A 25,626-nucleotide genomic window follows, 5' to 3' on the forward strand; every position below is an offset into this window, starting at 1 on the left:
GATGGGATGTGAAATCAAAATTTTTCTGAAGATTTAAGATTTCATGTCACTTGCCCTGCTGAGTTTGGACTTAACCTCTTACTCCCTTCTTCTTTCCTCTTTCTTGCTTTTGGAATGGGAATGTCGATCCTGTGCCTGTCTCACCATCGTATTTTAGAAACACATAACTTGTTTGATTTCATAGTTCACCACTAGAGAGCAAATTGCCTTCCTTACCTTCAGAAAAACTACAGTGAATAAAGCATGGTCTGTTATATCACAATACAGTCATTTAAAAAATACAATGGGGAAAAGTCAACTCAGATTCTACCCTCTCCCAGAGGCCTTTCCCAATGACATGTATCCCTTTTGATAGCGTTAACTAAGTTCTTCCAAACTTTTCCTGTGCCATTTCCATAATTCTCTGGCTGCACATATCTCACTGTCCTATAGATAAGACTTTCATCAGCATAGATCACCCGCTAGTCTCAGGGCTTTTTCCCAATAATGTCTTAGTCCCAACTTTACATCCTGTTTGCCTGCCACGTTAGGGGCTGACCAAATGTTTATTGAATAAATAAGTGAATGAGCAAACACTCATAAGTATGTATACAGTTCCATAGGATGCAAACATCAAAAACTTGGCTCTTATCTCTTTTAATATAACCTCCATTCTCCCAGTGACCTTGAAACAATGAAAATGGCTAAATTTCAGGTCTTTCTTAAGTTAGATGATAATTGGGGCAAGAGGTACAGAGAAAATCTTTTGACCTACCTGCTCTAATTTAATAAGAGACCTATCTGTAAGTTCATTCAAAAGTTTAAAAAGCTGGGTGCAGTGGTTCATGCCTATAATCCTAGCACTCCGGGAGGCCGAGGCAGGTGAGTAGCTTGAGCTCAGGACTTAGAGACCATACTCAGCAAGAGCAAGACCCCATCTCTACTAAAAATAGAAAAACCAGCTGGGCATTGTGGTGGGCACCTGTAGTCCCAGGTACTTAGGAAGCTGAGGCAAGAGGATCACTTGAGCCCAAGAGTTTGAGGTTGCGATGAGCTGTGATAATGCCCCGGCACTCTACCCAGAGTGACAGACTGAGACTCTGTCTCAAAAAAAACAAACAGGACAAAACAAAACAGAACAAGCCAAAAACTTAAATAAAGGTAATACCAGTTTGGATGTGTTTTAGTATCAGTAAACATATTATCAGTCCTTTTCTAAATAGAATCTATAATTAGCGGGTAAAGGAAATTATGGTCAAAGAATAGAGCTGCAAGTGGGCTGAGAGCCTGCAGGGTTACAAATAAAATTCTTGCACTTCGCACTTGTAGTTGAGTTCTGGCTCCATCCCGACAGTCGGTACACAGAGGAACGGGTGCTGCGAACTGTGCCTGGTCTTCCTGCCTTCAGAATTGCCGATCATTGGATGTTTATTTTAAATGGTGTCTCTACTGATCTTGAAAATTACCCTTTTGAAAACAAAATTATTTGTTCTTTAGGGGCTTGCAGATGCTTCTGGATCATGAAGATGATGACTTTGTAGAAGTATTTTACATCCATTTTAATGTGAGTAATAATAAAACTAGATAACAGGTCAGTGTTACTTTGATGAACAATTTGCGTACTTGAACATGTCACCTTGAACTCCAGATAACTTACTCTACATCATTTTGGTAGAAATAAAACTGAATATGTTCATATGTGGTAAAAATTTTTGACATTCTATTTGTGAGTTGTATTCTATAGTTATATTGTTCTTTTTTTATTTCAGAATATTAGGGGGCAGATGTGTTTTGTTTATACATACTTTGTTTTTTGTACAAATTGAGTTAAAGTTAAAAGTGTGCTTTTAAAGTATTTTTTAAAAAAACTTATGAATTAAACTAGTGAAAAAGGTTCTTTACCCTCATAATGAACTGGGCATATCAGTTAGATTTATAACAACCTACCCTAAAACTTAGTGCCTTAGAAAAACAAACATGACTTAGTGGGTTTCTGGACTGGGCTGACTTGGCTGGGCTGGACAGTCTGTGGGACCATCACTCACATGCCCAGTCATTGGAAGGCTGCTTGGTTCATAGAGTGTCAGCCAAACCGGCTTGTCTCTATTCCCCATGATCTCTCACCAGGCTTCTGAAGTGAGACTGTAGTATTTATTCTTCACATGATGGTCTTAGGGTTACAAAGAGCAGGAAAAGATAGCAAGGCCCTCCCCTCCCCCCCCCCCCCACACACAGACACACACATCAGCTTCTGCTTCTATCAAATCCAGTTGGCCAAAGCACTTCATATGGCCATGCCCGCGTTCAAAGGTTTGCAGGTGTAAAGTCACATGGCAAAGGGCTGGGAAAAACCAGGTGAGGTATTTATGGCTATTTTTGAAAATCTACCACACTGGGTTTATACTGTATAAAACACTGAGATGTGGCAATTTTTCAATTAATGTTTTCAGTATGACCAGTTAAGATAATTCAAGTTTTGAAAAGTATTCTTTTTTCATTCCACATGAAAGGATGGAATTTTTTTGTTTGTATATTTCTTGCCCGTTTTTATGAGAAAAGCATACATTTTTACAAATTCCTTAGGAAAAAAATATGCTCCAAAGTGCTTTTGTTGGTGATAGATGGCTCAGAATTATGCTGGAGAAATCATCAGAGTTCTTTCGTGGTTACAGGTGCATTGGGACAGAAATGACGCAGACTTAGTTCCTAATGGAAGTCGCATAACTGTCGACCAGACTAACAAGTAGGTACAAAGGAATGAAATATTTCATTCCTTTACATATACACTGCATTTATTGTACTGGGATCTGAAATTTCCTTTTAGTTCTTACGTTTTTCATTCCCATTAATCATTTGTCAACAAGGCAGAGAAGAAGTCAGTGTGTGCTTTGTGTAACACACATGGAGTTTTGTTATGGTAGAGAAGAGAAATGGCTTTTGCATAGAGGCCTGCCTTCCCTTTTCCCACTGCCTGAAATTATACCACTAACCTCTATTACTCTTTAACCACTTACTCTGCTTTACTTTTTCTTTTCATATTAGCCATCTCCTACCTTTAGGATTTATTGCTTATTTATTTCTCAGTATTTCCTCCACTATCCTGAAAGCTGCATGGTGGCAGAAATGTGGTCTGTTTTCTTCACCACTGTGTTTCCAGTACCTGGAGTCGCCTACAGTGGCACCAGCTTCATAGCAGCACATGGTATTTTTTGAAGAGATTACTGTGGATTCTTGCCTTCCCAACATACAGAATGCCGTTTAAAGCCATAGAATTTGAGATTATATGGTGTTCCCTTGATAGTTGGTCAAAGTGGCAAAGAGATCTCTAGTTAGCATTCCAAACCTAATCTTAAAAAAAAAAAGCTTTGATTGAACTACAGTATACATACAAAAAATTGCACAAATCATAAATGTACAGTTCAATAAATTTCACAAAGTGAGCATACCCATGAAATTACCAACCAGATTAAGAAATAGAACATTTTCACCTGTGTAGTTGTGTATCATATGAATATAATCACAGATTGTTTATCTGTAGTATTACTGAAAGATACAATGTGTTCTAGGTCTTGGTCTGTGATAAATAATGGTCCTGTCAACATTCTTGTACATTTTTGTGGCTTATGTGCATACATTTCTGTTGGTATGTAACTGGGAGAAGAATTGTTAGGTGTCTTGTGGTTGCCCCAGATGGGGCGGGATCGATCCTACCTAAAATTAGTTTGGATGTTGATACTGATGATATGATATGTATACTGGAGAGTATGAAAATATTTGTTACATAATGAGATTTTCTGTAGATTCTCTGTTACATAATGAGATTTTCTGTACAGGCCCAAGCTGGTCTGTTTGCTGTAAGCAAAGGAAGAGGCAGGTGCCTTTGGTTTACGTGGTGGTTCAGGCACGGAGCCAGGGTGAAGTTTTAAACTGATGCCTGGGGAAAGAGCACGTGGGCTTTCTTATCCAGTTGTACAGATGTTGTGGCTGAGGGGAGTAGGGGAAAGGAGGAGTGGGACCTCAAAGCTCTCAATAGGCAGATATCAAAAATAAGGCAGACTTCCATCGTCAGGGTGGAGAATTCTTGCGGGCATATAGTAGTATTTCATTATGGTTTTAATTTATATTCCTCTGATGACTAATGCACCTTATGTGTTTATTGGACATTTGAATACCTTCTTTTTAGAAATACTTACTCTTCATCTTTAGTCTGCTTTTCCTTACTGGTTTATGGGGAGTTCTCTAGATATTTGCTGGATATGCAAAATCCAGATAACTTCTTACATATTATGGCTTGCCTTTTCACTCTTCATGGGTCTTATTGATTTTTTTGTGTTTTTGTTCTTGTATTTTTTTTTTTTAGAGAGGCTGGAGTGCAGTGGCACTGCCATAGCTCGCTGCATCCTCAAGTTCAAGTGATCCTTCCTCCTGCCTCAGTCTCCCAAGTGGCTGGGACTACAGGCTGTCACCACCATGCCTGGCCAACTTTTAAAATTTTTTTATAGTTTGGTGTGTGCCACACCTTCTGGGGGCAAGACATGATTGCAAGAGGGACTTTACCTAACAAATGCAATCAGTGTAACCTGGCTTTTTGTACCCTCAGTGAATCCCCAACAATAAAAAAATATAAAAAAAAATAAATAAAAATTAAAAAAAAATTTTTTTTGTAGAAACAGGGTTACCCTGGTTGCTCAGGCTAGTCCCACACTCTTGGCCTCAAATGATCCTCCCAACTCAGCCTCCTAAACTACTGGGATTACAGGCTAAAGCCAGCACACCTGGTTAATGTGTCTATTGATGAAACAAAATTTGTAATTTTAACACAGTCCACTTTCATCAGTATTTTCCTTAATAGTTCATGTTTTGTTGCATTCTATTTTAAACATCCTTCCCCGTCCCACAGCCGTGAATAGAGTGCCCTTTATTTTCTCCTAGAAATTTGCATTTTACTTCTCATATTTAAGTCTACAATCCACCTGTAATTGATTGCTTAGAAAGATGTGAGGTATAGGAGAAGTTTCATTTTTTTCCATCATGTATGAATATCCAGTTGATCCAGTATCATTTATTGGGAAGACTATCCTTCTCTACTGTTTGTATGTCACTTTTGTAAATAATCATTGCTTGTTTCCAGTTCTCTTTTCTGTGCATGCTGGTTATCTGCCTGTTCTGGTTCCAGTACCACAATGTGCAGCTGTGGGTGGTTTTGAAGTCTGGTTGTTTGAATCTTCCAACTTTGTTCTTTCAGATTGTCTTAGCTGTGCTTGGCTCTCTGCATTTGCATTTAAATTTCAATAGTAGTTTCCCAGTTTCCTCTACAATAGCAAAAAAAATCCTGCTGGCCTTTTGAATTGTTTTTGACTTGAATCTATAGATCAGTCGGGGGAGGGTTAACATCCTAAAATGATGGGTCTCTTAGTCTGTGAACAGAGACTGTCTCCATTTGTTCAGCTCTTCTTCAGTCACTCTCAAAAAATACGGAGTTTGTGACGTAGAGATCTTGCACATCTTCCATTGGGTTTATTGCTTAGGGTTTTAATTTTTTGTATGCTAATGTAAATGTTGTCACTTTAAGAATTTCGATTTTCTAATTGTTTATTATCAGATATAGAAATGTGATTGATTTTGGTACATTGAGAATCAAGGGTCTTGCTAAGGTTAAATCTACTTATTACTTCTAACAGTTTTTTAGGAGATTCTTTAAAACATTTGTGTCCTGTTTATGGCATGTGCAAATAGAGTTATATTTATTTTCTTGCAGATCTTATAAAATTTTCATCTTTTTCTTCCTGCTTTGTGGCACTGGCTAGAGCAGCTGATATAAAGTTGTATGGAAATGGTGACAGCAGACGTTCTTTTTTTGCTCTTAATCTCAAAAGGAAAGTTTTCAATATGTTATTATTAAATATAATGTTTACTGTAGGTTTTAATTTTTACCAGGTTAAACGTTTCCCTTTTTTCCCCTAGTTTATTAAGAATTTTTGTACTGAATGGGTATTGAATTACTATCAAATGCTTTTTATGGATTTATTGAAATAAACATATGGGTTTGTTTTGTTATAGGGAGAATTACATTGTTTTATTTTCAAATGTTAAAACAAACCTTGTGTTCATGGTAAGCTTGGTGGTTATCTATTACTCTTTTTATACAGAAGCTGCCTAAAAATGTATATCTATCTTAAGAAGAGAAAAAATTCTATTAAAATTGTAATATTCAGTATACACTGATAACATTTGTTATCTTTTTTTTTTTTTTTTTCACTTTCTGGATTCTGCGAAAGAATTTTTTTTTTTTTTTTTATTGTTGGGGATTCATTGAGGGTACAATAAGCCAGGTTACACTGATTGCAATTGTTAGGTAAAGTCCCTCTTGCAATCATGTCTTGCCCCCAGAAGGTGTGGCACACACCAAGGCCCCACCTAGCTCCCTCCTTCCCTCTCTCTGCTTTTCCTGCCCCCCCCATGACCTTAATTGTCATTAATTGTCCTCATATCAAAATTGAGTACATAGGATTCATGCTTCTCCATTCTTGTGATGCTTTACTAAGAAGAATGTCTTCCACGTCCATCCAGGTTAATACGAAGGATGTAAAGTCTCCATTTTTTTTAATGGCTGAATAGTATTCCATGGTATACATATACCACAGCTTGTTAATCCATTCTTGGGTTGGTGGGCATTTAGCCTGTTTCCACATTTTGGCGATTGTAAATTGAGCTGCAGTAAACAGTCTAGTACAAGTGTCCTTATGATAAAAGGATTTCTTTCCTTCTGGGTAGATGCCCAGTAATGGGATTGCAGGATCAAATGGGAGGTCTAGCTTGAGTGCTTTGAGGTTTCTCCATACTTCCTTCCAAAAAGGTTGTACTAGTTTGCAGTCCCACCAGCAGTGTAAAAGTGTTCCCTTCTCTCCACATCCATGCCAGCATCTCCATTTTTGAGATTTTGTGATGTGGGCCATTCTCACTGGGGTTAGATGGTATCTCAGGGTTGTTTTGATTTGCATTTCTCTAATATATAGAGATGATGAACATTTTTTCATGTGTTTGTTAGCCATTCATCTGTCGTCTTTAGAGAAAGTTCTATTCATGTCTCTTGCCCATTGATATAAGTGATTGTTGGCTTTTTTCATGTGGATTAATTTGAGTTCTCTATAGATCCTAGTTATCAAGCTTCTGTCTGATTCAAAATATGCAAATATCCTTTCCCATTGTGTAGGTTGTCTCTTTGCTTTGGTTATTGTGTCCTTAGCTGTACAGAAGCTTTTCAGTTTAATGAAGTCCCATTTGTTTATTTTTGTTGTTGTTGCAATTGCCATGGCAGTCTTCTTCATGAAGTCTTTCCCCAGGCCAATATCTTCCAGTGTTTTTTCCTATGCTTTCTTGGAGGATTTTTATTGTTTCATGCCTTAAATTTAAGTCCTTTATCCATCTTGAATCAATTTTTGTGAGTGGGGAAAGGTGTGGGTCCAGTTTCAGTCTTTTACATGTAGACATCCAGTTCTCCTAACACCATTTATTGAATAGGGAGTCTTTCCCCCAAGGTATGTTCTTGTTTGGTTTATCAAAGATTAGGTGGTTGTAAAATGTTAGTTTCATTTCTTGGTTTTCAATTCGATTCCAAGTGTCTATGTCTCTGTTTTTGTGCCAGTACCATGCTGTCTTGAGCACTATGGCTTTGTAGTACAGACTAAAATCTGGTATGCTGATGCCCCCAGCTTTATTTTTGTTACAGAGAACTGCCTTAGCTATACGGGGTTTTTTCCGGTTCCATACAAAATGCAGAATCATTTTTTCCAAATCTTGAAAGTACGATGTTGATATTTTGATAGGAATGGCATTGAATAGGTAGATTGCTTTGGGAAGTATAGACATTTTAACAATGTTGATTCTTCCCATCCATGAGCATGGTATGTTCTTCCATTTGTTAATATCCTCTGCTATTTCCTTTCTGAGGATTTCATAGTTTTCTTTATAGAGGTCCTTCACCTCCTTCGTTAGGTATACTCCTGGGTATTTCATTTTCTTTGAAACTATGGTGAAGGGAGTTGTGTCCTTAATTAGCTTCTCATCTTGACTGTTATTGGTGTACACAAAGGCTACTGACTTGTGGACATTGATTTTATATCCTGAAACATTACTGTATTTTTTGATGACTTCTAGGAGTCTTGTAGTTGAGTCTTTGGGGTTCTCTAAGTATAAGATCATGTCGTCAGCAAAGAGGGAGAGTTTGACCTCCTCTGCTCCCATTTGGATTCCCTTTATTTCCTTGTCTTGCCTAATTGTATTGGCTAGAACTTCCAGCACTACATTGAATAGTAAAGGTGACAGACGAACCAGAGAACTGGTTCCAGTTCTAAGAGGAAAAGTTTTGAGTTTTACTCCATTCAGTAAAATATTGGCTGTGGGTTTGTCATAGATAGCTTCAATCAGTTTTAGAAATGTGCCACCTATGCCTATACTCTTCAGTGTTCTAATTAGAAAAGGATGCTGGATTTTATCAAATGCTTTTTCTGCATCTATTGAGAGGATCATGTGATCTTTATTTTTGCCTCTGTTAATATGGTGGATAACATTTATAGACTTGCGTATGTTAAACCAGCCTTGCATCCCTGGGATGAAGCCTACTTGATCATGATGAATGACATTTTTGATGATAAGCTGTAATCTATTGGCTAGGATTTTGTTGAGAATTTTTGCGTCTATATTCATGAGTGAGATTGGTCTGAAATTCTCCTTTTTGTTTGGGTCTTTTCCTGGTTTTGGTATCAGGGTGATGTTTGCTTCATAGAATGTGTTGGGGAAGATTCCTTCTTCCTCAATTTTTTGGAATAATTTCTGCAGTACAGGAATAAGCTCTTCCTTGAAGGTTTGATAGAATTCTGGAGTGAAGCCATCTGGACCGGGGCATTTTTGGTTGGAAGATTTTTTTATTGTTTCTTTGATCTCAGTGCTTGAAATTGGTCTGTTCAGGAGCTCTATTTCTTCCTGGCTGAGTCTAGGGAGAGGGTGTGATTCCAAATATTGATCCATTTCTTTCACATTGTCAAATTTCTGGGCATAGAGTTTCTGGTAGTATTCAGAGATGATCTCTTGTATCTCTGTGGGATCAGTTGTTATTTCCCCTTTATCATTTCTGATTAAGGTTACTAGAGATTTTACTTTTCTATTCCTTGTTAGTCTGGCCAATGGTTTATCTATTTTATTTATTTTTTGAAAAAACCAACTCCTTGTTTCATTAATTTTCTGAATGATTCTTTTGTTTTCAATTTCATTGATCTCTGATTTGATTTTGGATATTTCTTTTCTTCTACTGAGTTTAGGCTTAGATTGTTCTTCTTTTTCCAATTCCATAAGATCTCCTGTGAGATTGTTGATGTGCTCTCTTTCTGTTTTTCGAATGTAGGCATCTAAAGCGATGAATTTTCCTCTCAAAACTGCTTTTGCAGTATCCCACAGGTTTTGGTAGCTTGTGTCTTCATTGTTGTTATGCTCAAGGAAGTTAATGATTTCCTGTTTTATTTCTTCCTGCACCCATCTGTTATTCAACAGAAGATTGTTTAGTTTCCATGCCTTTGGGTGGGGTCGAGCATTTTTGTTAGAGTTGAGTTCCACCTTTAGTGCCTTATGGTCTGAGAAGATACAAGGCAAAATTTCAATTCTTTTGATTCTGTTGATATTTGTTTTGTGTCCCAGGATATGATCAATTTTGGAGAATGTTCCATGGGGTGATGAGAAGAATGTATATTCTTTATCTTTGGGATGGAGTGTTCTATATGCGTCTATCAAGCACAGTTGTTCTAGGGTCTCATTTAAATCTCTTATATCCTTGTTTAATTTCTGTTTAGAGGATCTGTCCAGCTCTGTAAGAGGAGTGTTAAGGTCCCCTGTTATTATGGTATTATCAGATATCATATTGCTCAGACTGAGTAAGGTCTGTTTCAAGAATCTGGGAGCATTTAAATTGGGTGCATAGATATTTAGAATTGAAATGTCTTCTTGTTGTATTTTTCCCTTGACCAATATAAAGTGACCATCTTTGTCTTTTTTGACTTTAGTTGCTTTAAATCCACATGTATCTGAAAATAAGATTGCAACTCCTCTTTTCTTCTGAATTCCATTTGCCTGAAAAATTGTCTTCCAACCCTTGACTCGGAGCTTTAATTTGTCTTTTGAAGCCAGGTGTGTTTCTTGCAGACAGCCAATGGATGGCTTGTGTTTTTTAATCCAGTCAACCAATCTATGTCTCTTCAGTGGGGAATTCAAGCCATTAACATTTATTGAGATAATTGATAAGTGTGGTAGTACTCTATTCATCTTATTTGGTGAGAGTCCATTGCTTAGTTTTATCTTTTGCATCAGTGTGGAGGTTAAGTTCTGTCCTTTAATTTCTGAGTTCTTACTTTGCTGCTGATCCATTGTGGTAGTCAGTGTGCAGAACAGGTTGAAGTATTTCCTGTAGAGCTGGTCTTGTTGTGGCGAATTTCCTCAATGTTTGTATATCCGTAAATGATTTGATTTCTCCGTCAATTTTGAAGCTTAGCTTAGCAGGGAACAGAATTCTGGGCTGGAAATTGTTCTGTTTAAGTAGATTAAAGGTAGATGACCATTGTCTTCTTGCTTGGAAAGTTTCATTAGAGAAGTCTGCGGTCACTCTGATGGATTTGCCCCAGTAGGTCAACTGGCGCTTACTCCTGGCAGCTTGCAGAATCTTTTCTTTTGTCTTGACTTTGGACAGGTTCATCACAATGTGTCTTGGAGAAGCTCGGTTAGAGTTGAGGCGACCTGGGGTCCGATATCCCTCTGAAAGCAGTGTGTCAGAATCTTTGGTGATATTTGGGAAATTTTCTTTTATAATATTCTCTAGTATGGCTTCCATTCCTCTGGGGCATTCTTCTTCCCCTCTGGAATTCCTATAACTCGTATGTTGGAACGCTTCATAACGTCCCATAATTCTGACAGTGAACGTTCTGCTTTCTCTCTCTTCTTTTCTGCCTCTTTTACTATCTGAGTTATCTCAAGAACTTTGTCTTCTACCTCTGAAATTCTTTCTTCTGCATGGTCTAACCTGTTGCTGATACTTTCCATTGCATCTTTAAGTTCCCTGATTGACTGTTTCAGTTCCTTCAGCTCTGCTATATCCTTTTTATATTCTTCATATCGTTCATCTCTTATTTGATTCTATTTTTGCATTTCCTTTTGGTTATTTTCCACTTTATTAGCAGTTTCCTTCATTGTTTCCATCATTTCTTTCATTGTTTTCAACATGTGTATTCTAAATTCCCTTTCTGTCATTCCTAACATTTCTGTATAAGTGGAATCCTCTGCAGTAGCTACCTCATGGTCCCTTGGCGGGGTTGTTCTGGACTGGTTCTTCATGTTGCCTGGAGTTTTCTGCTGATTCTTCCTCATGAGTGATTTCTTTTATCTGTTTCCTTGCCCTAATTTTCTTTTCACTTCCTCTTGCTCTTTAAGTTCTCGTGCCTGTGGACTAAGGGTTACAGGACCAGAAAGGTGAGAAGGTTGAAGAGCAAAAAAGGGATGAAAGAAAGGAGGACCGAGTGATAAGAAAAACAAAGAAAAATAGAGAAGGGAGAGGGGGTGGGTAAAAGGAATATTGACAAAAAGAAGAGAGACACAGAAAGAGGGAGACAGAGCAATATAGGTGTACAGTAGGGTACTTTGATACAACCTTAAAAAAAAAAAACACCTTCTGGGGGTGCCCAGTTGGGTGGTTCCCTTGAGGTCAGCAGCTCTTTGCTAACCTGATCAGACACAGTACCCCACCTCCACCAAGTAGAGAGGAAAGACAAAAATGCTATAAATCAAACCAAAACAAGCAAACAGAAAACTTTGCGGGATAAAATTGGGTGGAAAATCCAAATAATAGCGGTAGAAACACTAACAAAAATGAAGTTCTAATTATTGAAATAGGCAGCAATGGGAAATTATAATTAAACTAGAAAAATTGAGAAAGAAAAAGGATCTGTATGGAAAAGGTTGAACTTAAAAAACAAAACAACAATCCACAACATCAAAATAAACAAAAAAAACCAACAAAACCAAAAAAAAAAAAAGACACAACCAAAAACAAAGCAGTATATATATGTTATTGAATATTGTCTGGGCAACACGTGGTCTTCTGGGGTATGAGATGTTAATCACAGTTCTGATACGACTGGAGGCTGCTAGTTTCTCAAACCCCAGCAGGTAGACACCCTAAATCTCTCTTCAGCCCACTTAAAAGGCACTTTGTGCTTGTTCACTTGCTGAGCAGAAGCTTTCCCAGGGAAGTGCTTGTTGCTGGAATCACTGCTGAAGTGGCTATCCACTTACCCTGTGTGCCAAAACTGGTCTCCCTCTGCCCCCGAGGGTTAGGGCTGCAAGGCGGCTCAGACCCCGCCCTTAGGCTACTTGGTCGCTGGGTTACCAGCTCCCACCCAATTCCAGCTCTGCGACCCTGAGGGTGGAGCTTGCCGGGGCAGATTGCTCACAATGGCTGCCTGTGACCCAGAACCAAACACTATTAGCTCCGTCTGGCTCAGCGGCCCAGACTGGGGCCCCAGACAAAGGCCAAAGTTCTCCGCACTCCCGCTCAGGCTCTCCCCAAGGCAGTTCAGCTGAGTGCCAAGTCCAAAGACACCAAAACAGTTCACAGGTAAGGCCTTTCTGGTTTCCAGTCTCGCTGCTACTGAACTTACATTTGCGGGCGGGTTTAGACGGATTGAACACACGCGACCACTTGCCGTTTTTCCACTGTTTTAGTCCTCATCTTGGGGTCCAGAAGTCTCTCACTGACTCCCTGTATCCTCTCAGGGGTGATGGTAGGCAGATCCCACCAGCCAGAGATGCCTGGAGTCCTATTTCCCCAGACTCACGGTGCCCAGATGCAAGGAAGCTGTTACTTGGCTGCCATCTTGCTCTGCCTCTAACATTTGTTATCTTGTATATTGTATCCTGTATCTCTTGTAATTGCAGAAGTCAAATATGACTTCAGTGCTACAGTTTTAACACAAGTTTTTCCTTTCTTGAAATGTGTACATGTATACATTTTTTGGCACCCTTTGTAGCTGTTTGCTAACATTTTATCCATGATTATTGCATCTACATTTGTAAAATAGATAGGATAGAAATTTTCCTTTCTTACAATGTTAATGCTGAGGCTATATTGCAGTGGCTATGCTGGCCCCATAAACTAGGAAGGGATGTTTCCCTTTTTCTGCCCTCTGGAAGAGTCCGTGTAAGATTGTTGTTGCATCTTTCTAAAATATTGAAAGAGTCCAGGTGTGGTGTCTCATTCCTGTAGCCCAGCTCTGGGAAGCCAAGGCCAGTGGATTGCTTAAACTCAGGAGTTTGAGACCAGCCTGAGCATGAGTGAGATTCTGTCTCCACTAAAGATTGACAGACTAGCCAGGCATCACGGTGGACATAGAATCCTAGACTGTGCTTTCCATACCTCAGAAATGCTCCTGCATTGTCTCCTGGCTTCCATTGTTTTCTGTTGCAGATCAGCTGTTCATCTTATTGTTGCTCTTTTAAAACAATGTCTTTATTCTCTAGCTGCTCTGTCTTCAATCTTCCAACGGTTTTATTATAATACTGTGGCATTGTTCTTTTCCTTTTATATACCCTGCTTGGTATTCAGACAGATTTTCAATCCGTGACTTGATGTGTTCAGTTTTGAAAAAGTTTTGGCTTTTGCCTATTTTCAAATTTAAGTGATTTTCCAGGGTGCTTTCATTCGGAGGCTCCAATGACATGAATCTCCTATGTGCTTTAGTTGCTTACTACTCCTCTATTTTCCTATCTTTTTGTTCTTTGTATTTCAGTGTAGAAATTTTCTATTGGTATATCTTCCATTTCTCTAACTTTTTCAGGTATCTGAAGTTCATTAAGTCTATTCTCTGAAGTTTTAATTGTAGTGATTTTTTTGTGTGTGTATGATTGTGTTTTTTGGTTATTCAGTCCTTAAGATTCAAGTTTTCTCATGAAATTTTCATATTGCCGTTTTTCCCCCTGAGTGTAGTCAGCACACTATTTTGAAGTCATGACCAGTAACTCCTGTGTTTTGGTCATCTTTAATGACCATCTCTATCATCTCTTATACCTCTTTGTCCCTTTCCATGGTCTATCTGGTCATTTGATTGAATGATACACATTTTGTGTAAAAAAATCATAAAGTTTCTGAATGAAGCTATCTTCTTCCAGGGAGGATTCACCCTGGCAGGCAGGTCAGATAATAAGGATCAATCAAATCAACACACGGAAGGACTAAGCTAACATGAAGCAGGACTGCAATCTTCAAGGCTTAGTCTATCTCTGTTCACCTCTACTCTTCAAGGGTAGCTCTCCCAGGGGTCCCCCTAAGAACCTGTAGTATTTGTTAGCACTCGTTTTCCTTGGTGGATCCTGAACTCCAGTATTGTTTCCTTAGTATTGTGAGATGTTAACTTGTTCTCTGCTTTCTGCTTAGCTTCTTTGCCTTTCCCTTGCATAGCAGAAGAATTTAGAGATTCCTCACATGGAAGACTGCTGAGTGACAGGCTGCCTTCTTTATCCCTTGTCGCAAATCCCACAGCCTTTTAAGTCCTGATTACATTGGTAACCCGAAACTTAATTTTTCTACTCAGCCTCATTAAATTGCTGAAGCTTCTACTGGCTTCTCTGACTCTTTGTCTTTTCTGTGTGTTTGTTGTTGTTGTTTTTGAGACAGAGTCTCACTCTGTTGTCCTGGATAGAGTGCTGTGGTGTCGTAGCTCACTGTGATCCTCTTGCCTCAGCTTTCCTAGTAGCTGGAACTACAGGTACACGTCACCATACCCAGCTAGTTTTTCTATTTTTAGTAGAGATAGGGTCTCAAGCTCCTGCTCAACTGGTCTCCTAAGCTCAAGCAAGCCTCCCATCTTGGCCTCCCTAAGCTCTAGGATTATAGGTGTGAGCTACCTTGCCCGGCTTTCTCCAACTCTTAATAACCACTTTTTGCCCTACTCTTTTTTCTTCATTAAGAATTGGCAAATGTCCCAAAGGTAACAGCAAGTTCCCTCCAGTGAGTTTCCCTTACTTCTGCACTGTTGGCCTCTTGAGTCTTGACCCAGATTTGGAAACCTTGAGCCAGGTGTGTTTTGTGTTTTACCTGATTTTTGTAGTTCTTGTCAGTGGGAGCATTTGCCTGTTTTAAGCTACTTCATCCTAGATAGAAGTGGAAATCACCTGTTTTTTTCACTTTACCCACCAATATTAGTTACTGACTGTGACGAATGCAGATAACTTTTAAGAATATAAAATAAATCATGACAAGTACCCTGTCTCCCAATCCTGTCCCCCAGAGATTTATCTCTGTTAGTGGTTTTATTATTCCAAACTTCTTCTGTGCTGATGGAAGTATTCGTTCTCATAACTGTGCAACCTTGAGCCATCATTTGACTTCCCTGTGCCTCTGTTTCTTCCTCACTAAAATGTTCATAATATAAGACGCTGCCCCAAAGAGTTGTTTTGAAGATTGAATTAGGTAATCTATTATATCATTATTAATAGTTATCAGAACAGTCCAGCAAACATGGTAAGCACTCCTCAGTAACTGATAGCTATTCTAGCTTCTGTTTTTATCCCCTAGTCATTTTGTTCAGGGTATTACAGTAAGAGGAAATAATTTTTTGTTTTATTAAAGGAGAGACTATGTTTCTAAGTGTGTTGATTACGTCTTCAACGTCTCTGTAAAGGCAGTATATGAAGAATTTCAGAGAGGATTTTATAAAGTATGTGACAAGGAGATTATCAGTATTTTCCATCCTGACCAACTGAAGAACGTGGTTGTTGGAAATACAGATTATGACTGGGAGACATTTGAAAAGGTACATTGTCATCATAAAGGCTAAGTTGATTGAATTCAATTTTCCTTCCTATTTACTGAATTTTTAATTTTTTTTTTTTTTTTTTTGGCCTTTTCTCTAGAAGGCACGCTATGAACAAGGCTACGACAGTTCACATCCCACCATACTGATGTTTTGGGAGGCTTTCCACAAATTGAATCTTGAGGATAAGAAAAAATTCCTTGGTAGGTATTACATCAAATAATAGATCAGCTGTCTTATATCTTTTTAATGGTACAACAATTTCATTTGGGATAAGTGAAATTTGTAACGAATCAGAGTGTCAGAGATACTCCTAGTCCAATTGAATGTCCTCTGTGTCCCAACATCAAAAATTACATGTTAATATAGGTGATATTTTCCCCTGTGATTTCATTTCTTCTTATTGTTTTTTTTTTTTTTGTTTGTTTGTTTGTTTTGAGACAGTCTCACTATGTTGCCCTGGATAGAGTGCTGTGGTGTTACAGCTCACAGCAACCTCAAACTCTTGGGCTTAAGCAATTCTCTTGCCTCAGCCTCCCTAGTAGCTGGGACTGTAGGTGCCCACCACAATGCCCAGTGAGTTATTTTCTATTTTTAGTAGAGATGGGGTCTTGCTCTTGCTCAGGCTGGTTACAAACTCTTGAGCTCAAGTAATCCAACTGCCTTGGCCTCCCAGAGTGCTAGGATAACAGGCGCCAGCCACTTTATCTGGCCTCATCTCCAGTTATATGCTTACCAGGATGATTTTCCTGAGACTGGCTTAATAATGTTCTCTTTCATTTTCTTATTCTATGTCCTTACTTATTTTTGAGAAAAATTAATCTTATTCTTTTGTGTATAATGTATGTTAGATGATATTCAAACCTATATGGAAGCCCAACTTCCCTTTCTGATCTTAACTCTTCTAGGAAATCTTTGTTCCAGCCGAACAGATCCATCACCTGAATCTTCTGACTCTGGCACCTTCCCACCTCTGTGCTCTTTCTGAAGCACTTTCTCCAGCCTTGTTCCCACACACCTCCTTGCTGTGTCTCTCAACCTTTCCCTCCTTAAAGGTCCAACATAATTCTGAACTCTTAGAAGTCCCTGCAGTCATCCCAGGCTGGGTCTCTCCCTGCTCTGAAGCTCAGCGTTGACGCTCAGGATGCATTTAACTCTCTGACACTTCCGTTGGCTACCTTGTACCTTATACATTTTCTCATGCTGTTTGTCTCTTTCTTCACTAGATTCTGATATCCCCATTCAGACTTTAAGCTGCTTGAGAGCAGTAACTATGTGTCAGACCATGTCCTGATACGGTCCCCAATGCACTGCCGAATGGAGCTCTCTGTGCATGGGCCCACAATAATTTTTTTTAATAAATAGATTTTTCCCTCTGTAAAGAGTTTGGGGTCTCAGCTGGGCACAGTGGCTCACACCTGTACTCTAGTAATCTGGGAGGCTGAGGCAGAAGGATCATGTGAGTTCAAGAGTTCACCATAACCAGAGCGAGAACAAGACCCCATCTATACTAAAAATAGAAAAATTTGACCAGGCACGGTGGCTCCTGCCTGTATTCCTGGCATTCTGGGAGGTCAAGGAGGGTGGATTGCTTGAGCTCAGGGGTTTGAGACCAGCCTGAGCGATAGTGAGACCCTGTTTCTACTTAAAATAGGAAAACTGAGGTAGGAGGATTGCTTGGGCTTGGCACTCTACCCAGGGCAACAGAGTGAGATTCTGTCTCAACAAAATAAAAAATTCTGTCTCTTTTAAAATTAAATAAAAATAATAAAATAAAGAAAAATTAGCTGAGCGTTGTGGCAGGCACCTGTAGTCCCAGATGCTCAGGAGGCTGAGGCAGAAGGATCACTTGAACCTAGAGTTTGAGGTTGCTATGAGCTAGGCTGACACCAAGGCACTCTAGTCTGGGCAACAGAGTGAGAGTCTGTCTCAACAAACAATAATAAAAAAGGTTTGGGTATCTACGTGAAACACATCATCCCATTTTCTTTTTCTTCTTAGTGTTTCTTACAGGAACCGACAGAACACAAATTAAAGATTTAAAGACCATGAAAATAACTTTTTGGTATATTGAAAATTCGAATGAAAGTGATCCCATGAGAGCGCGCACGTGTTTTAGTATTCTCTACCTCCCTAAATATTCTACTATGAAAAGAATGGAAGAAGCACTTCAAGGAGCCATTGACAACAGCAGAGGATTTGGCTGATCCTACATTATATTATTTCTTTTTGGAAATACCATTAAAAATAAAATTAATAACTCAAAACTTAACATGATAGTCCCATTCACTGCTCCTTAGAATTACTATCATTGCATATAAGATGTATTAGCTATGATATAGATTAGGCTGTGTCTCTAAGACAAATATTTGCATGAATTAACCTGAAAAGAGACTCTTTAGTTTAGGAATATTTTTTAAAAGACTGCCATTGTCTACCTAATGATCCGTTCCCCTTTCTTTAGATACAGATCCCTTATTTAGTGGAAGTGGTATTGTGCCAAGTAAAAAAAAAAAAAACATTTCTCAACCTTCCTTGAAGGCAGGGGCAGGTAGCAATGATATGAGAAAAGCATTGGGAGAAGGTTCTGAGGCAGCTGTTTAAAGGGAACCTTTTCAATTGGCTGGAACTGGAACCTTCCTATTTATTTTTCACATAGAACAATATTAGCTCTTGTTGCCCTGACTCCACACAAGCTGTCTTTCATATGTCTGCCATATGAAGACATAATATTCCTCCTCTTCAGAGGATGCAGAAACAAGGTGCCCATCTGAACAAGAGACCAAACCTCCAAGTGTCTTGAAGTTGGACTCTGCAGCCCCCAGGACCATGAGAAGTAAGCGTCTGTTCTTTTTCAATTACCCAGTGTCAGGTATTCTGTTATGGCAGCACAATATGTAATAAGACAGATTGATCCTGCACATAATAATATGTAGAACCTCAAAACTCAATAATAAGTAAACACTACAGGGTGTAGTGGCTCACTTCTGTAATCCCAATACTTTGGGAGGCTGAGACAGGAGGATCCCTTGAGCCTAAGAGTCTGAGGCTGCAGTGAGCTGTGATGACACCACTGCACTCTAGCCCTGTGTAGGGTACTTACCATGAACAGAGCTTGCTGGGCTGGAAATTGCTCTGGGTGAGTCAGTGGTGATGAGTGAATGTCAATGCCTATGATGTTACTATATGCTTCTGTGGACTTAATAAATACTGTACACCTAGATTATACTAAACTTATTTTTAAAATAAAATAATTGCTTTTACGACATTACAGTGGCTATGATGCTAATGGTGACAGGAGTTTTTCAGCTCCATTACAATCTTTTTTTAAATTATTAAGATATATAACTGTTTTTTTCTTATTAAATCATAACTGTATACATTGATGCATTTAGGGATACAATGTGCTGATTTTATATGCATTTTGGAATGTTTACATCAAACTGGTTAACATAGCCTTCACCTGACTTAATTATTGTGGTAAGACTTTTATACTCTACACTTAATATCTTTTTTTTTTTGAGACAGAGTTTCACTATGTTACCCTTGGTAGAGTGCAGTGGCGTCCCAGCTCACAGCAACCTCCAACTCCTAGGCTCAAGTGATTCTCTTGCTACAGCCTCCTGAGTAGCTGGGACTACAGACGCCCGCCACAACGCCCGGCTAATTTTTTGTTGCAGTTTGGCTGGGGCCGGGTTCGAACCCGCCACCCTTGGTATGTGGGGCCGGCACCCTACCCACTGAGCCACAGGCGCCGCCCTACACTTAATATCTTAATGGGCCACCTTAATGGCAATATGGTTAAGCAGTCTATGACTCCCTTCCATTTTAGCTTCCCGAACAGGGCATAATGTCTTTTCTGTGTTTTCACACATGCTTTTTTGTCTGGCTGGAACCTTGTTCCCATCACACCCTCCCCCTTCCTCACCTCCTCTGTTCAATTCTGCCTTTTCTGCCGTCTGAGTTACATCCTCTCATTCCTCCGGCTTCCCTTCACCTATCTGTGGCATTCTAGTGGGTGGTAAATAAATGATCGCGGGATATGGTTCCCAACTCAGCGTTTCTCAAGTGCATCCTCTTCCTGGCTTCCCCTGAGTGGTCGGTTGCCAACAGTCCCATGAGTTAGCCAAAAGTGCCATCTGGTGGCATATGCAGAGGGCAACAATCACCTCCAAACGGAGATTTCACTAAGAGGGACGGAACCTGGAAAAGGGGACAGGGTTTTCCTCCCCACCACTACACATAACAGCAAGAATCTACTATTGCACTTGCCTAGGCAGATGATTTCTCTTTCTACCTCCACTTAAAACTCTGGCCTGGTCTGGAAGTAGGTTTTCTCATTTCCATCTTACCTATACAGAATCTGAAAGAGGGGCCTCTTTTAATGAAGCCCACCTCCTGCAGCATTGGAAGCAGATGAAGAAGGAGAGTAGGTCAGGACTGGCTCTTCTGCTCCTTCAGTGTGGTAAATTCTCAGAACTGGGGGGGAAGGATCTTACCAGTGGAGTGACTAAAGATGATCCCTGCCCGTGATGTAGTTCACGACACTTAGGAAGACAAACTTGTTTAGAGCCTCATCTGCTGGCGTAGTGGAGCCTACTAACTATTAAGGAGGAGTGGGGATGAGTTCCATTAATGAAGGAATAACGGTCTTCCTCGTGGTGAGTTCACAGAGCAGAGACAGAGATGGTGGGTCAACGGCATGTGTGATGTGAGCCATGTCATGGGTACCAACGAAGGAGGGTCCCCACAGATAGGAAGCCAGGACGATTTGCCAGTGAGGGACTTGGGAGGGAACACTAGGAACCTATTGAAGAATTCCCAGTAAAGGTTGTCATAACTGACAGGACCACTAGAAAAAGCGCAGTGGCAGTGTAGCAGACAAAATGTAGACAGCTCGAGTGCATTCCACTTCAGGTCATACATCTAACCAACATTTGATGCCCAGCAAGTGATCTGGAATCACTGAGTCTTAGGCTAGACATCAAGATAACTGATTTTTTAAATTGGTGACACCTTTATTGAGATATAATTTGCACAGCATGTAATTCGGCCATGTAAAGTACACAACTTGATGATTTTTTATTATATTCATAGCATAGGGTATTAGCACCTCAACAAATTTTAGAACATTTTTATGATCCCAAAGAGAAACCCTATACCCTTTTACCAAAACTCTGTGACTTTACCCTCATCTCCAGCCCTGTGCAACCACTAATCTGTCTGTTTATATAGATTTGTCTATTATGGACATTTCATGTAAATGAATTCAAACAATGTGTGATCTTTTGTAACTGGCTTCTTTTCACTAATCATAATGTTTTCCAGGTTCACCCGCATTCTAGCATGTATCAGTACTTTATTCTTTTTTTATTGCCAAATATTGTATCATTATATTTATAATCACATTTTACCTATCCATTCATCAGTTGATGAACATTTGGGTCATTTCTACTTTTTGGCTATTACAAATGATGCTGCTATGAATATTTGTGTACAAGCTTTTTTGAAGATGTAAGTTCTTATTTTTCTTGAGTATATTCCCAGGATATATGGTATATATTTGGGTCATATGGTCATTCTACTGAGCCTCCTCAGGGACTTTCAACTGTTTTCCATTCTGTATTCTCACCAGCAGCGTCTGAAGGCCTATGAGGTCTTTTAAGACTGCAGATCTGTTCATGACAGTGTTGAGGAAATCTAGAAATGATTTTTATACTACACAGAGCTCTCTTCCTTTTCCTCTCTGCTTGTATTTTGCATATTGCATCTGCCTGTTACAAACCCACTGATAGTTATAATGACTTTATATAATGCATACATTATGGCTTGGCAGTCTCCACACCTGTGGTGTAAATAGCCATGGCACCACTTCTATAAATGGCTTTGGGAGAAGTTAGTCGGGGCTTGTCCTACTGAGACTGACTGAGACCTACTAAGACCGGTGCCTCTGACCTGACTGAGACAACAGGTTCCCCGGCCCCCATGGGAAGTGATAACACGAGCCAGAATGTGCAGCGTCCGCGTCCTAGCAGTTTCAAGCGCCGGGACCGGCGACCTAGTGTCCTGGCTCGACACAGGTATTCGCAACATTAGTTATGTTAACCTTCTTTTTTACCTTGTCGTGTTTTCTTCATGTGTTCCTATGAATTCAAGGTACTATTTTTCTTATTCCAAATACAACTTGGCTCACATTCATTTCCTTTTTTTTTTTTTGTGGTTTTTGGCCAGGGCTGGGTTTGAACCCTCCACCTCCGGCATATGGGACCGGCGCCCTACTCCTTGAGCCACAGGCACCGCCACATTCATTTTCTTGTGGTGTTAATACCAAATGTTACATATCAATGAGGGCCCCGAATACAATTGTATACATATTTTCTATACTTATTTTGCAAATCAGTTTAAGAAGAAATACGGGTTTATACTTTTGTAATGGTATAATTACCTTTACTATGCTGGTGGCATTCTCACCTCATGAGATAGTAAGAGATGGAGAAGAGCGAACCCCGAATTACTGGCTGCACCCTCCAGGAACAGCTGTCACCCTGAGCTGAGAGGGAGGAGAAAAGTGGTTGGTGGGTCAAATGCCACAAAGTCCCTATTCTTAGCAAGTCTTAGTAGATTTCTTTGAGTGTTTCCTCATTTATGCCCTTAGGACAACTTCCAGGTACTTTCAATGGTTTTGTAATTTTCAATATTTAGCTTGTTCATTGGTGATTTGGTCCACAAAAATCCCCACACTGCCATTCTAGACATCAGTTATCACTTAGTTCTTTACAAACTACCTTTTCATATAAAATTTTATGTGATCCTTATAATTTTATAAAAGGAGCAGGATGTTTAGCCCTAGGGATGAGTCCCAGAGATGTCGAGTGAGTTGGCTAAAGCTATAAGGCTTGTCAGAGCTATGTGCTGACTCAGGAAGGGATGCTCTGTGCTAAGCATTAAATTTAAAAAATGAACAGTTTACTATATAGACAGAAGAAAAATACCGGGCTATTACAGCACAAGGTTAAGTGCTGGATTAAAGCGTATGGTGCTTTGAACAATAAGAAGGGCACATACTCCAGTGCTAAGAATTAGAAGGTCGGTTGGGGACAGCTGCAACAGCAGCAGGACAGTGGGAAAGAAAGGACAGAGGGACAACTGCCCACCAATCCTGCTGCTATAAGCCCAACCTCCCATCCCCACTTCCCCTCCATTGGCTGGGCCTACGACACCCCTAATTCCCCTGGGCACCAACAGTCTAACAGAAATACTCAGACATTCGCCACCGCTGCTGCTGCAGCCTGGAGGTGTGGGCCACCCCCACGCGTGGGCCAGACCCCTCAGCCATTCGCCACTATTGGTGCTGCAGCCTGGTGGAGGTGCAGCCAGAAGGAAGCTGTGGCCAGGGGCGTGAACACTGCTGCTGCTCGCCTTCCTGCTGCCCGCCCTGCGGTCTGCAGCCCCAGGGCCAAGTGCTTCTTCGGGAAGGCCTTCTACAAGGACTAGCTCCTCTTCCTGGCTGTGCTTGCCATTCCTGCGTGTTCCGTGTGCAGCATCGAGAACCTCAAGACCTTGGGTCTGATGCTGCTCCACATCAAACACCGGTATAGGATCCAAACTGAGGTGCCAGGGGTTCACTGCTTCCCTCCCTCACAGCCCTGCCTCAACCTGCTTGGGAAGATGGAGGTAGTGCCAGGCCACTGGGTGCCCATTGCCAAGCGTGAGCTACAGTAGGCCAGCTCTGCTGGCTGGCAGGAGTCATCTCATCAACCCAAAGCTTACAGGGGATGCCATCAGTGCCATGTCTGAGGTGGCCCAGACCCTGCTTACCCAGGATGTGTGGGTCTGAGTTTTTCCTCAGGGAACAAGAAACCATAATGGCTCCAGACTGCTCTTCAAACATGATGCCTTACATCTTGCAGGCCCAGGTACCCATTGTCCCCACAGTTACATCCTCCTATCAAGACTTCTACTTCACGGCTAGGTAATTCTGGTACTCTGGGAGGCCGAGCCAGGAGTATCCTTTGAGCTCAGGAGTGTAAGACCAGCCTGAGCAAGAGCGAGACCCCCAGCTCTCCTAAAGATAGAAAACTAGGTGGGTGTTATGGCAAGCGCCTGTGGTCCCAGCTACTCCGGAGAATGAGGCAAGAGGATCATTTGAACCCAGAAGTTTGAGGTTGCTGTGAGCTATGATGCTACAGTACTCTACCTAGGGCTACAGCAGAGCAAGACTCTGTCTCAAAAAACAAAAGAAAAGAAAGGAAGGGAGGGAGGAGGGGAAAGAAAAAGAGAGAGGAAGGAAGGAGGAAGGGAGGAAGAGAGAGAGGGAGAGGAAGAGACAGAAAAAGGAAGGAAGGAAGGGAGTGAGGGAAAGAAAAGAAAAGAAAAGAGCGGGGCACGGCATCTCACGCCTATAAATCCTAGCACTCTGGAAGGCTGAGTGGATAGCCTGAGCCAGAACAAGACCCGTCTCTAAAAATAGTCGGGCATTGTGGCGGGCGCCTGTAGTCCCAGCTACGTGGGAGGCTGAGGCAGGAGAATCGTTGGAGCTCAAGAGTTTGAGGTTGCTGTGAGCTGTGGAAAAAAAAAAGGGAGGGAGGGAGGAAGGAAGGAAGTCAGTAGTCAGTCTAACTGCAAGAAGCTGTACTGCTTCCCCTCAGGGCCATGTCAGGTGCAGGTGCTGCCCCCAGTGTCCACAAGAAGGGCTGACACTGGATGCCATCCCAGCTCTGGCTGACAGAGTCCTGCACTCCAGGCTCAACATTTTCCAGCAAGTGTGCACTGACGGTGGAGATGGTAATGGCTGTCTGATGAAGCCTGGGGCAGGGGCTAAGCCCGGCTCTAGGCTCCCCTCCCATTTATCCCCATTTTCCTTCCCACACCTACCAACCTGTTGGCTCTGAGCCAGGCCTACCCCTCTTCCCCATTTCCTCTCCCCCCAATTATTCGGCTCTTTGGAATCTTCAACTTCTGAAGCAAATATGGATACAGCACCACTCTCTGCTCTTCTTAGCCCCATTCATGGACTCTCAGGCCTCGATGCCCCTCCGTTCTGACCCCCACCTCAGCCATCTTGTCTGTGGGTCACTTGCCTCCCTCTCCTTTCCAAGTGGCCAAGTCTACACAAGGGTGGGGAACTTTCCATCCCATCCTCAGCAGATTCTCTCCCTTTGTGGTCTCTCTCTCCACCTGACATTAGCCAGACTTATCCATTCTGTGGAACAGTTCTCCACCCAGCCAAGTCCGTGGATTCAACGGACTCATCTGTTTAGGAGGACTTCCCACCCTGTGGCTGGAAACTGACACCCTGAACACTCCTCCCAGGCTCAGGTTAGCAACTTTCCTCAGCACCTTCCCAGTCCTTTCCCATGGGGCCTCCTGTCAGAGGGGGAGACTCGTCTAACTCAGAGATCCCATCCATAGTCAGGGTTGTGCACAGTCCTGGATGCCAGTTGGGTCTCCACATTTCTGCTTCCCTCCATCCTGCAGTAGTTCTTCAGTGGTCTTGGCCCTCCCCAGTCCTCTGCAGCCCTGCTGTACCATCTCACCAGACACAGGGAGAAGACGCAGACATCCTGTGCTGTAAGAACTTCTGCTCCCTGGGGAGTTGGGGAAAGGACTTGAACCCTGGCTAGAAATAAGAGGGCTTTTAATCTTCTCTTGTTTGAGGCTTCTCTCTCTCTCTCTCTCAGCCAGTTTTCATTTCTTCCCATGGCATTGGTCACTCCCTGCCTCTCATTCCAAACCTGCTCTCACTGGTTTGGGAGCAAAAGGCTGGAGCAAGGGCAGCGCCTGTGGCTCAAAGGAGTTAGGG

The 25,626-nt window shown here is 41.1% G+C and overlaps 1 protein-coding gene and 1 pseudogene across 2 annotated transcripts in view; both read left to right on the forward strand.

Moving 5' to 3' along the window:
* The window catches only part of HERC5 (HECT and RLD domain containing E3 ubiquitin protein ligase 5), a 64,714-nt gene extending 45,666 nt beyond the window's left edge, over nucleotides 1–19,048 (forward strand). Inside the window, exons 18-22 of one of the 2 annotated variants that reach the window (XM_053603775.1) lie at nucleotides 1,477–1,543; nucleotides 2,652–2,722; nucleotides 15,641–15,824; nucleotides 15,925–16,027; nucleotides 17,826–19,048. In XM_053603775.1, coding sequence (XP_053459750.1) covers nucleotides 1,477–1,543; nucleotides 2,652–2,722; nucleotides 15,641–15,824; nucleotides 15,925–16,027; nucleotides 17,826–18,031 — 631 coding nt within the window. In that variant the 3' untranslated portion in view covers nucleotides 18,032–19,048. The remainder of the gene's footprint in view (nucleotides 1–1,476; nucleotides 1,544–2,651; nucleotides 2,723–15,640; nucleotides 15,825–15,924; nucleotides 16,028–17,825) is intronic. The other variant, XM_053603689.1, reaches the window with a different exon arrangement.
* A 1,478-nt stretch (nucleotides 19,049–20,526) lies between these two features.
* On the forward strand, nucleotides 20,527–24,868 carry LOC128590083 (putative 1-acyl-sn-glycerol-3-phosphate acyltransferase acl-2; annotated as a pseudogene).
* The last annotated feature ends 758 nt before the right edge of the window (nucleotides 24,869–25,626 follow it).

This window comes from Nycticebus coucang, chromosome 1, assembly GCF_027406575.1.
Source record: "Nycticebus coucang isolate mNycCou1 chromosome 1, mNycCou1.pri, whole genome shotgun sequence".
Taxonomy (NCBI): domain Eukaryota; kingdom Metazoa; phylum Chordata; class Mammalia; order Primates; family Lorisidae; genus Nycticebus; species Nycticebus coucang.